A 12,941-nucleotide genomic window follows, 5' to 3' on the forward strand; every position below is an offset into this window, starting at 1 on the left:
TTTCTTTTCTATTCTATCAACCAGACAAAGACAAGATCGTTCAGTAACCATCATGTTGCTGCTCAAACAGACCGGTTGAGCATAGGGTTTGCACCAACAGGTTAACAATTTCTTACCCTGAAGCTGTTTGGGTTGTCAGCAACAGCACACTGCATGATACTAACAACAGAGACTATTGTGCTGTCAAACAAGGATTTATGGTTTTATATATTATCATGCCTTGTGTTTTATTTCTCTTATCCTGCCTGTTGGGCGTTTCTGTTTGAATAACATGAGAATCATGACTAGGAAATGCAATGCAATCACCCGCTGGTTTGATTTCTCACGTGCAAGATTTTCCAGCATCTATGGACAGATTGCTTAAGTGTCTTGTGTAAAATCTAAATGATGAGAAACCTGAGCTCTTTTAATGTAAGGCCGATCATTCTATGTTTAAATTTAGCACATAAGCTACATGTTTAGTATTTGCCTTGAATGATGCTTGACAGGACCAGATATGAAGCTTTTGATTTATGTGACAAATGGTTTTTATGGTGGAAATGTTTGATTAGTGCTTAGAGAACTATTGCTGATAACAGAACTGAATCATATATGATTTTGAACAATATAAGTTTTTGTGTCATTGCTCAAATAAGTAGAGTACAGGCACGTTAACCCTCTTCTCTTCATGCACAACTGATTCCTCTACATAGACCTTCACCTACAGGATATTTCTAATTGACAAGTTTATTTTTTTCTGCCCGGCAAGAAGAGAAGAAGGAATACAAGATTAAAAAATAAGCAACAGCAGAAAAGAAAGAAAGAAAAGATTTTATTGAGGTAAAATCATCAAAAGCTGACAAATGAAACTACTTGGTTAGTATAGAAAATAGAGGACAAAGACACAGACATGCTCAGAAAAATAAAATATATAAGATACAATAAGATTACAGAAAGTGTGCAGAGGAGTGGAGGCTGGGACATAAACAATATGCTACAGAGAAGTATGCATGTGAACTGCGATATACTGTAGTGTTGCATTTCCAAGCACACATTCATATTTACGTGAATGCATGCATTTCATTATAAATAATATGTATTTTAAAATAACTTTTACAACAAGAATTTGTTTGCTTGTGCAAAAAACATTTTTGTGCAAAAAACATTTTTCATTCATTCTGTTGTTTAATCTTTGGAATTGGGACATTTAATAAGTTATTATAGTGTGCCAATGAAATAAATAAAACATTAAACAAGACAAGACAAAACTGTGCCTACTACACATTTAGTGCACGTGCTGAAACATCATGATGCCAATCTCTCAGCTTGTTGTACATGTGTCCTATAGCTTCTGGGTCCAACTTGTTTGCTCTGATTTGCCCCATGAAACAGGATTAAAAGAGGAAAAAGGAGAAAAGTTGGAAAGGTTAAGATTGTAGAAGAAAAGTAAAAGATAATGAAAAAGAGGGACCACATGGATAAATGAGGGGAAAAATAACAAGAGCACAAAAAAGCACAGTTGAAGATGAATATAAAATCATAGACTTTCTCCTTGCAGATGTGTATTGAATTATAAACCAAGCGAAGGCAGATGTGTAATATGCCCTCTCTTTAGGAAGAGTAAACTGAACAAGATCTCACTATAACGGAGAGCAGGAATCTCCTTCTGGCAGGGCTGATATTACCCACAATACCACTTAATTACCCACAAGTTCCAGTGAGTGACACACTGATTGGTTGTAAATATGGTACAGAGGGAAAACTAAGTTTACTGCAGATTAAATTGAAGATTGAGAACAGCAGTAGCAATCACAGCCTATGCTGAGTGTATGGCTGTCTCTCCACTCAACCGTCTTCCTCTGAGAGCTCTAAATGTGGTTTCTCCAAATTAAGCCTTAAATTAAGCGTGATACTGTGGGGCCATAAGATCAGGAAAGCAGGGCTCAACTCTGAATCACAGACTCCTAGACATGCTTATATGAGTTCTTTTAGGGGCAATTCTGAATGTGAAACCTCTATGATCAAAAATTGATCATTATTATTATTTTTATTATGAAAAATACTCACAGATGAAAAACAGAGACTTGAATGAGACTTGAATGAACACTCACAACCACATACCACAATGTATTATATTAAAAACCACCAGCCACTTACTTCTTTCCACTGTTCTCTTGAGCTTGCTCTGCAACAGTAAAGAAAGAAAAAAACACCAATGAAAATAAAGTCAAATGTACAATAAAAGGTCAGTGAGAATATGGGGAGACACATTGTTAAAAACAATGCTGCTACTGGTTGCTGCTCTATCACTGCTCCACCTTTGGTCAAGGTTCATCTTACTGAATGAGCAAGTGTAATCCCTGAGAACTAGACTCTGTTAGGACTTCCTGCACATACCCCACAATTGTTCACAGCTGCAGAAATACCAGGCAGATTGAATATACATCAAATGTTCAAAGCACATCACATATCCCACACCAGTCTGGTAACATCATCATTTGACAAAAAGAGAGAACGAGACGGTGAAATCTCTCATCTTACTTAATTCTAATAACCGAGTTACTGTAAAGGACATTTTGCATTGGTTCAACAGATGCACGCACACATTCACACAACGCCTATGAATGGAGAGAGGCCCAAAGCCGCCGTCAGCTCATGTAACCATCAATTTCACTTATAGCAAAACAGCCACATAAACGAAAAACTAAAATCATACGGTGATGAAAGCTTTCCTAAAGTACTACAACTTAAGAAACTATAATATCACTGTAATCTTAAGAGCCAATGACATTTTTGACAAAATAAATATGCTTATAAAGCAGGGACATAATTAAAGTCATATAAACAATTCTTAAGATAATAAGTTGCAAAGGATTAATGCCTCTAAAATAAAAATAAATATAAGGCTAAGCCTTACAATACTCAGATAATTCCTAAAATTAAATTCTGCCAGTTTCAATACCATATGCACATAGTCTCTGCAGAGTCTTCATCATCAACCTTTCTAGCACACTGAGGTTGGTACTCACCATTTTCAGTGCCGGTGAGCTGAGCCAGAATCCGGAAGGAGCGGGACTGGGAGGTGCCAGTGCGTGGGTGCCAGTCCTCCGTGTCCTCGATCAAACGCTTCTTGCTGGCGTCACTCAGTGGGGATGCATGACCCTCGGGCTCCACATTAGGTTTCCTGTACAGTCAGATCAACCATGATGCAATGAGTGCTCAACATTCAATCAAGGGTGCAGCTTGTAGATACATGTTCCACATTATGACCTGCTGTTAGATTTCACAATTACCTCCTAGGTCTAGCTGGAGGTGGAGTTCTGCAAGGTGAGCAAGGACAAAGTAGTGAAGGAAAATGTACAAAGGTAAAAACGGTCACAAATTTAAAAGTCACATAAAATGATAGGTAAACTCTATGACACTGCACTGTTTATATGGGAATGTCAAGAAACTGTTCTGACTTACTTAAGACTTTTCTGAGGCTTACTAAAAAAAAAAACACAGAGTAGAGGAGTAGAGGTCAGTCAGATAATAAAACTATGTTCCTCAAAAAAAATCATCTTAATTGATTAAGCAATTAGATTTACTATACTAAAATTGTGAAATTAAACATGCAGTCTGCATATTTACAACAGTGAGGGTTTGAGAGATGAAAGTGACAGTGACCACATCTCACCACAAGGTGGGAGTAATGTGCTTTGAAATAAGGGATCAGCTTTTCTTCCTAAAATAATTTGAGGTACTTTAGAATGCAATAATATGTATGCTAAATGTTTGCATGCACAGTTTAGTTCAAGGGCTGTTCCAAACATCTGTGAGTCAATTTAATGTCAAAAGTATGTGCAATTACTAATCTGTGTGTGTGTGTGTGTGTGTGTGTGTGTGTGTGTGTGTGTGTGTGTGTGTGTGTGTGTGTGTGTTTGTGTGCGTGTGTGCGTGTCAGGTGAGTCGAGGTGAAGGATGATCAAAGACAGCACAAGTCAGTCTATTCTTAGCCAAAGCAGAATATACTTGGCAGTAATTTGTCTGGCCTTGAGTAACCATACTGACAACAATAGCAGAAGCTAGACAGATGCACAGCTGGGTTTGCCAATAGCCCTAGCTGCACGGGTTGTAAATATAATATTAGCTAACACCCAGAGCCTGATGCCACTGAGAAAACGAATGAACAGTATGAGCTGACCCAGTATGAGATGGATTATTTACGGAGTTTCGCAGTTAGTTTGGACCTTGAAATGAGCATGTACTGTGAGTGGATGAGCACGAATGTGAGGTTTGTGAGGGTTAGCTCAAAGAGGTGCAAGCAAGCCTTTGGTAATCATAAACCCAAGAGATGTGAAGGCTGTAATCACATTCCACATGGTTAGAAAGCTACTGCAGCAGATGTATTATCATTCACAGCACTAACTTGGTGTCGGTCTCTTCTTCCTCCTGTAGGCAAAGAAGGGGTAAATGCAAAAGGATCGAAGCAAAGAAAAAGCATGAATAGAGCAGTTTGAGAAATGGACCATAGTCTGAAACACATGCCCTTTAAGTGAAAGACCCTTCTGAGAGAATGTGCATTAAGGAAATGCACAGAAACCACAAACAAAAGCATGCAGGTCGGGACACAAACACACAAATGCTGCAAAAGCACACTCCACCGCTGTAAGCTGACAGTCCAAGGATTCAGGGAACAGAAAGATTAAAGAAATGATAAGGACACTCAAACTCTTCACTTTAACTCATTATGAATGTGTTTGTTATCTTCATGGTGTATTACAGTAGTATTTTTTTTTTTATAAAACACATACAGATATACTGTAGGTAGGTTTCACAGATGTATTTAAGTGTGAAGCCACTTGCTCACTTAAAGCAAATAAAAACAGATCTCAGTGACCTATTTTTTCAGGTGACAGAGTGTAACGAAAGAGTGGCAAATCACTTAAACGTAGCTCAGTCTACTGTAACCCAACCAGAGAGCCAAATCCTCTTGATGAAGCGCAGTCCAGCTACACTCTGCTCTGTCCCTGGTACCTAGAAGCACAGAGCTGCCAGTATTCTGGCTAATTAAAAACAAGTGTTGCACCAGCAGTGCCTGTTGAGCAGACTGTGTGTTTGGCAGTGCTGTGAACCACACTGTCAATTATAGATAGGCAGGCAGTAGCATCAGTTAGCATGTTGTCTAGACTCTGTTCCCTCCAGTTGCCCTGTAAAAGATTCAAACAAGATGTGCGACATGCTTCGGATTTTCTTTGTATGCAGCTGCGTGAAAACATAGGTGATGGGTTGTTTCGATGTTAGCTTTTCAATTGAGACGCATTTTTTGGGATGACAGGGAATGAGGTACTGTATAGGAGGAGAATAGAATATTTTATTTTATTTTAGGCAGACTGTAAAGCAAACATGTCCACTAATCTGTGGCTTCTGTGAACCACAACTCCTGCTGGTCCTGCTAACTAAAGCACACAGTGTACAAATATTACACTTTTGCACACCAACATAAAGAAAACATACGATAATCAGGTTTGATCAATGGTACCTACCCATTGAAGTGCTCCGACAGCCCCTGGCTCTCCAAAAGACCTCGTCTCTGTCCCATGACCACCTCACAAGCATTGGTATTGGAGTAGAGGTTGATAGGTGTGTTATAGACAGAGGGCTGTGGGACATTAGGATTGGAGGAGGGGGCTGTCACTCTGGCTGGAGAGGATGAGTTAGATGAGGAGGAAGAGACAGACGGGGAGGGGAAGGTGGAGCGACCAGGGCTGGGCCTGGGAAGTGAGTTGGCTGGAGCTGAGTCCGGGGCAGGGATGGTTGACTTCAGCAGAAATGGAGGCTGTGCTGGTTGAGAGGGGGCAGCTGGCTTGAAAGCGGATGATTGTGAGGGAATGGAGGGGGCAGCCGGGGAAGAAGCTGTGACCACACTGCTGCCCCCGCCAAAAGGCCGGGCTGTCTTGTTGTATGCAGGACTGGGCTGACTTGATGGCTTAGTGTATGTGGTGCTTGGGGTAGGGTGAGTGATTGGGACAGGCTTAATGATTTCTTGAGGTTCATCCTGGATAAAAGGTGGAGACACACAGCATGCACAAACAGCAAATCCACAATCAACTCATGCATGTAAACCAGCATTCCCAAAAGCACTGCACAACAATCACATCAAAGGTGTTTTCACACTTCTGTATAAATGAAAGTCATGCCTGTGTCATACAAGTCTAAGATGTGCTATCAAATGTGGCCTCTCAGGTCAGTTATACATGCCAAGCCAATCTGTGGTTTGACATCATCTCAGAAGGGCACAATAAGCATGCTCTTTTTTAATAAATGTGTATAATATTTATAAACAACATGGAATTCAGGTAAACTTTAGTTACAGTAAAATAAAGCTTTTATGTTAATATTTACTTCATACCTTAGGCACGCCATCTTTAGGGGCACTGGAGGGTCTGTGAAGACAGAAAGAAAATCATAAAAAATCATAAAAACACTGCACACGCAACATCTTTATGACGTATCATCATTTTTGCAATAAAGTTTAATTTCTGTACATTAAAGGACTAGACATGCTAACTGCCATGAGAGTCAAACTTCAGTTTGTAGGATGGACTGAGAAAGGGTCAGATTATTCTGTGTCCTCTGTTGTGGACTGAATTCAGGGCAACATTTTTGAAATGGTGATATTTTGTTGCATATGACGGATCACCTATAAAGTAGTATTTTTTCTAATTTTCTATTATTATTATTATTATTATTATTATACATTTTTATTCACAATGTTGATTTAATGTTTCTTCTATATTTTTCTTAGAGATATATTTAGAGATCCACTTATCGTATCTTGGCTGTCAGAGCATCCTTAAAACACCTCAAAAAAGGAGAACTTTGATTTAAAAAATAAATAAATAAATGAATGCACCTAAATGTTTCAAGTGATGGATTGAGTACCTTTATCAAACAATGTTCAAACTCTGGAAAAAAAATTGTTTTATCGTGCACTAAAATAAATGGAAACAAATGGAAGCCTGGAAAGTAGGAAATGTTTAAATCTGAGTGCTTTGGAAGATGGTTACCAATACTTATAATGTATGTCATTTGTAGTTAAGGTGCTAAAACATGCAAAACTACCAGTATGTGTAAACACGCTTTACTGTAGGGTGTGCGTCCATGTGCAGACCGGTGTCAAAGTTTGCTGTACATCTGATTTACACTTATGATTGAAGCAGCTGCCACAGTTTTATCACCTATGGGAGAGGGGGGGTGGTCCATTTGTCTGTTCTCTTGAGATGCTCTGGATAGAAAACCGGCAAATCTCCAACAAACCTTTCATCACCTCTTTTTGTGTCATTCTTAATATTTGCAAGCACTGTCTACCACAATATCAAAATTAAATAAAAAAAACACACACATAAGGATGTATTGTGTATAAATAAACATCATAAGTGCAATGCACCATATACTCCCTTCATGTCACACAAGGAAAATGTAAGTTCCTGTCAGGTAACTTAAGTGTCTTAAAATGATTCCATTACTGAAGCATTAAAACTCAAATTCAGACAGACGCCTTTGTTAACAATATGTCCTATATTTGGTCTGGACATGCAGACAATGTGTCCCTCATTGCTCATTAAAAACAAAATACAAAAATACAGACAGTGAGTCAGCAAGTCAAGTTCCGGACCAGGAGCTAGGGTATGTCCGCTGCTGTCCTTCCTTTCTCTGCCATATTCAGAAAACAGTCAACACACTCTCAAGCATTTCCTTTCTGACTGAGCCGAGACGAAACAACTGAGTTTGGCATCAGGTTAATAAAGAGCCCCACCCTCCAACCAGATGTTTATTTCATCTGTGCCCATACTTGCATTTACAGTTTCCATTTAGCAGTGAATATACAGTATGCTTATTTTCCAATGTACTTGTAAAATTGGGACTGCTTATGGAGAAGCAGCAGGCTATGCCAAGGGAAACAGTCAAAGGTCTAAAGATCAAACAGCACATTCCATTACAAATGCGGACCCAGTCTACAATGAGGCAGTGTGTATCTGCCATCAGCGGCCCAGAGAGGGGCAGCTGGGCCGATTCACTCCCTATCATTCTTTTCCCAGAGCAATCTGAGCAAACACTTGCTAGGGTGGTCCTGCGAACATCTGTTGAGCTCAGCCCCTCTGTGCTGTACTGCTCCCTGCCTAGCTGGACCTGCCTTTGTTCTGCTGTGACAAAGAAACAAATACTGGGTGGGTGTGTGGGCATATGAGCATCATGTATTTACTTTTTGGCATCCAAGTGTACATGTACATGGTTAATCTCAATGTAACAGGATCATTGCACCAACTGGTCTGTTATTCTGATGGAAGGCGTCGTCTTGGCATCATGTCAATCTGAGTAGTTCTACTTTTCATTCTGGAGATGGCTTCTATTTAAGTATTTTGAATGGAATAACTGCAACACACTGTCTGTGCTTTACTATTGAATACTCAAACCAATATGTGAAGTTGCAAGAAACATATTTAAAAAAAGAAATGGATCCCTTAGTTGTGCTCCATGAAATCTGTAATGAAGTATTATATATGTTTCATGTATCAACTATTATTGTTCTCAGGGTTATTCAAAAAGGCTAGATGCTCATAGAGAATGTGATGTTGGCAAACAATACATGAATACCTACTAAAACGCATAGAGCATATAATTTCGATTAACCATAATCAGGAAAGAACATTAAGTTTTCTAAATAAATAGATGAGTGTGAGAAATATATTTATCTGTTCCTATGTGTTACTACAGCATAATGTTTATCTGTAATTTTCATATATGTCATACAGTAGTTTCTCTTGAACATGAAGAAAACAAGATATATATTTGTTTTCCTCTATATTATGATGGATATGTATTTATGACACAATGTGATATTTAATCAGAATCAGAAAAAGGGTTTTATTGCCAAGTACGTTTTTTAACACATACAAGGAATTTGTTTTGGTGTTGTTGGTGCACGTCACACATTCTTTAGATTGAATATTAAACAATATAAGTATAGGTACAAACAATATAAGTATAAGTATATTTACACAGTATGTATTAAGTTAAAAATAAAGAATAAATAAAGATATAAATAAAAAAAGAAAGAGCAAAGAGCATTACAGCAGAGAGAGAACAGTGGCATGAAGGTGGAGTGTCAGGGTAGTTTCCAGGCCTTGTTAATAAGGCTAGTGGCGGAGGGGAAAAAGCTGTTCATGTGACGTGAGGTTTTGGTCCTGATGGACCTCAGCCTCCTGCCAGAGGGGAGTGTCTCAAAGAGTTTGTGTCCGGGGTGGGAGGGGTCGGCCACAATCTTTCCAGCACGCTTCAGAGTCCTGGTGGCGTATAGGTCCTGGAGCGGCGGCAGATTCCAGTCAGTCACCTTCTCTGCTGACCGAATGACACGCTGCAGTCTGCCCTTGTCCTTGGCAGTGCTAGCAGCGTACCAGATGGTGATGGAGGATGTGAAGATGGACTCAATGATGGCTGTGTAGAAGTGCACCATCATTGTCTTTGGCAGGTTAAATTTCTTCAGCTGCCGCAGGAAGTACATCCTCTGTTGTGCTTTCTACACTTGAGGTCCTGGGAGATGGTAGTTCCCAGGAAGCGGAAAGACTCCACAGTGTCAATTGTGGAGCCACAGAGGGTGATGGGGGCAGGTGGGGCTGGGTTCTTCCTGAAGTCCACAACCATCTCCACTGTCTTTAGAGCGTTGAGCTCTAGATTGTTTTGATTGCACCAGGTCACCAGGTGGTCAGCCTCCCACCTGTAGGCGGACTCGTCACCATCAGAGATGAGTCCGATGAGGGAGGTGTCGTCCGCAAACTTCAGAAGCTTGACAGACTGGTGACTGGAGGTGCAGCTGTTGGTGTACAGGGAGAAGAGCAGGGGGGAAAGAACACAGCCCTGAGGGGATTCGGTGCTGATGGTCTGTGAGTCGGAGACGTGTTTCCCCAGCTTCACATGCTGCTTCCTGTCAGACAGGAAGTCAGTGATCCACCTGCAGGTGGAGTCAGGCACGCCTAGCTGGGAGAGCTTCTCCTGGAGCAGAGCCGGGATGATGGTGTTAAAGGCACAAACAGGATCCTGGCGTAGGTTCCTGCGGAATCCAGGTGCCAGAGGATGTAGTGGAGGGCCAGGTTGACTGCATCGTCTACAGACCTATTGGCTCTGTAGGCAAACTGCAGGGGGTCCAGGAGGGGGTCGGTGATGTCTTTGAGGTGTGAAACACAAGGCGCTCAAAGACCTTTATGGAGGGCATTGGTGGGGAGGCCCAGGACCCTGCTGAGGTGGGGGAGGTGGAGGTGAAGCACAGTGGCTGTAGCTTTAGGGAGGTGTCGTGGGGGATGGTGTCAGAACTGTCCTTTTGTCTTTCAAATCGACAGTAGAACTCGTTCAGGTCGTTGGCTAGGTGTCGGTCATTGAAGGAGTGGGGGGGTTTTAGGCTTATAGGTGGTGATCTGCCTAAGTCCTTTCCAGACAGTCGCAGAGTCGTTCGCTGAAAACTGGCATTGGAGCTTCTCAGAGTACCATCGTTTTGCCTCCTTCACTGCCTTGCTAAACTTGTACTTTGACTCTTTAAATCTGTCTTTGTCCCCACTCCTGAACGCCTCTTCCTTAGTCAGCCTTAACCTTCTGAGTTTGGCTGTGAACCAGGGTTTGTCATTGTTGTAACTCACAGAAGCTGATGTATGATGTCACAGCCTCTGTGTACTCATCCAGATGGGGTTTCTCTGATGTTAATTAGAATAAAAGTATCCATAAATACAAAAGATCTGATTTCCTTGTATGTCCAAGTACCACCGTTTATGCTACTGGATGTGTTATAATACAGACACATCCTGCCCCTGTTGAACATACAGTCATGGCTTTGCTCAGCCCAGAGCACTCTTCAGTTGGTTCCTCCGAATCTAATCAGGATGCCTTGTTTTATTAGATTACAGATGCTGATATCTACAAGATTTATTTATGGACCAAATTTAAAGACTATATACTATATAAGCTAATAAATAAGTGAAATATATGAATAAACATTATCTTAAAAAGCTAAATTGTACTTGAAAGAAACAAAAGTTATTGAGTGTGGTTTTTATCAACATTTGTCGACTTGTCTGTCTCTCTCTCTCACACACACACACACACACACACACACACACACACACAGCTCCAGAAAAAGAGAATGAGGAGGTTAACTGGAGGAATTAGCCTCAGGGCAAAGCAGACTTCCCGCATTTCAACCCTGCCCGTGTCTCTTTGAGCGCCAAGAGAAACAGTCTGGTATATGACATTTGACTGAATGATGGAGAGGCTAATAGTCACAGCTTTCTCACCACACTGACGTCTTACCAGCTAACAGGCTCACATATCCATTTTTTTTAACATGAAGGGAAAACTGCTCAAATAAGAGCAGCCTTTAAATTTCCCCTGAGTTGTTTTTACTTGACTTTCACACCCAGTTTAGTTTGGAAAAGTTCCACAGAAACATCTTAAATGATCTTCTGACTCCAAGCAAATGTCACCGTCTTTTGCTTTAATATCTAGACACAGTTTTGTTCACTCATCATATTACGTAAAGCAGCCTGGGAGTTAGTACAGATATAATATGATGGGAGGGTAGAGACAAATCGAATTCACGCGCTATTAATGTCACACGCAGGATACATTATTCCAAAACCTTGTCGAACAGGATCTGCCCTCTTATATTTAACTTCTGTGATAAATGTTAAAACTCCATGGGAGACCTTGCAAAAAATCTGTTTCCTCAGATTTACCGCTGCATGAAAGCATTGAGAAGAAGGAAAACAAGGAGAAAAAAAAACATAGGAAAGCAAAACAAAAACTCCAACAGAGGGATGTAAAATTAGCGGGGGTGGAAAAGAACTTTTCTCGTTCTGTTTTTCTGAGAAGCCAGCCTATCCGCTTAGTGGCAAAACTCACAGCTTGAGTCTGGCACATGGTGTTTCCCGTCTCTCCATGTTCCCCCTCTTCTCACTGCTCCCTCATATTACACTAAGAATGAGCATCTAGCAGGAGGGAATTCTGTGCTTTAAAGTAAGAGCCCATGAGGATGATTGATGGTTTTAAAAGAAAGGGGCAAAGATATAAAACTGTGACAGTGCTAACAATGACAGAAACGTGATTGCTATTTCCAGAGTTAAAGCTGCTGTCAGTTGCCTGGATACTTGCTCGTGTCTGTACACGTGTCAAGTAGGAACCCAGTGCACTTGTCCATATCAGCAGTCACATGCGTCATAGTGACAGAGGGCATTCATACCATTCAATTCTTTCCATGTGCCCTGTCATGCCCATATGTGTGCTCGTATTGGCAAGCAAATAGTGGAATCAAAGTTAACCACAGGACTAGACAGAAGCTATTTCAATTTGTAGTTTATTGCATTTAGCAATCAAACCTGCATCAAGACTAGATCGATAAATAAAGCAAGTAGGGAAATGATGAGTTCTCTTGAGGTCAGATCTCTGGATGCAGCAAAGCACAACAGAATAAACTGCACTTCTAGTTAATATATATTTTTAATGCAGGACAGGTCCAAGCAATGCAATAACAAGCCCCCATCCTTTCTTACTTTTCTTCCGACCACCACACCACATCTGGCTAAGGCAGCCAGGAGTCAGTGGGGGCTCTAGGCTGCATTGGATTGTCCTCTACATCACCCTGTTATAACCATTCCATAAGAGCTGTTGGATGCACATTGGCCATGTATGAGAATATCTGTAGATTATACCCACAGCTGCCAAGCTGACTTGTGTTTAGCTATAGTACGTGGCCATACTGTATCCTATGCTGTAGCAACAGCACTGTCTGTGTGTGGGACAGTCCAGCAGTTTCACCAGAAAAAGTAAGAGGATATCTCGAAAAGTATAAGTGTAGTATGTTGACGTATGTAACTCCCACCTTTCATTTAGTGAATGAACATTCAGTTAGTGATTTGTTCTGTCAGGCAGCATTTCAT

At 40.8% G+C, this 12,941-nt stretch overlaps 1 protein-coding gene across 3 annotated transcripts in view; it reads right to left on the reverse strand.

The window, feature by feature from the left end:
* pdlim5b (PDZ and LIM domain 5b) overlaps positions 1-12,941 on the reverse strand; it is a 39,949-nt gene that overhangs the window by 6,663 nt on the left and 20,345 nt on the right. The window contains exons 4-9 of one of the 3 annotated variants that reach the window (XM_078270928.1): positions 6,371-6,404; positions 5,505-6,016; positions 3,445-3,465; positions 3,273-3,299; positions 3,009-3,163; positions 2,137-2,164 (exon numbers count right to left, since the gene is read on the reverse strand). In XM_078270928.1, the coding sequence (XP_078127054.1) occupies positions 2,137-2,164; positions 3,009-3,163; positions 3,273-3,299; positions 3,445-3,465; positions 5,505-6,016; positions 6,371-6,404 (777 nt within the window). The remainder of the gene's footprint in view (positions 1-2,136; positions 2,165-3,008; positions 3,164-3,272; positions 3,300-3,444; positions 3,466-5,504; positions 6,017-6,370; positions 6,405-12,941) is intronic. The other 2 variants (XM_078270930.1, XM_078270931.1) reach the window with 2 other exon arrangements.

Source organism: Sander vitreus, chromosome 16, assembly GCF_031162955.1.
Source record: "Sander vitreus isolate 19-12246 chromosome 16, sanVit1, whole genome shotgun sequence".
In the NCBI taxonomy this organism is placed as follows: domain Eukaryota; kingdom Metazoa; phylum Chordata; class Actinopteri; order Perciformes; family Percidae; genus Sander; species Sander vitreus.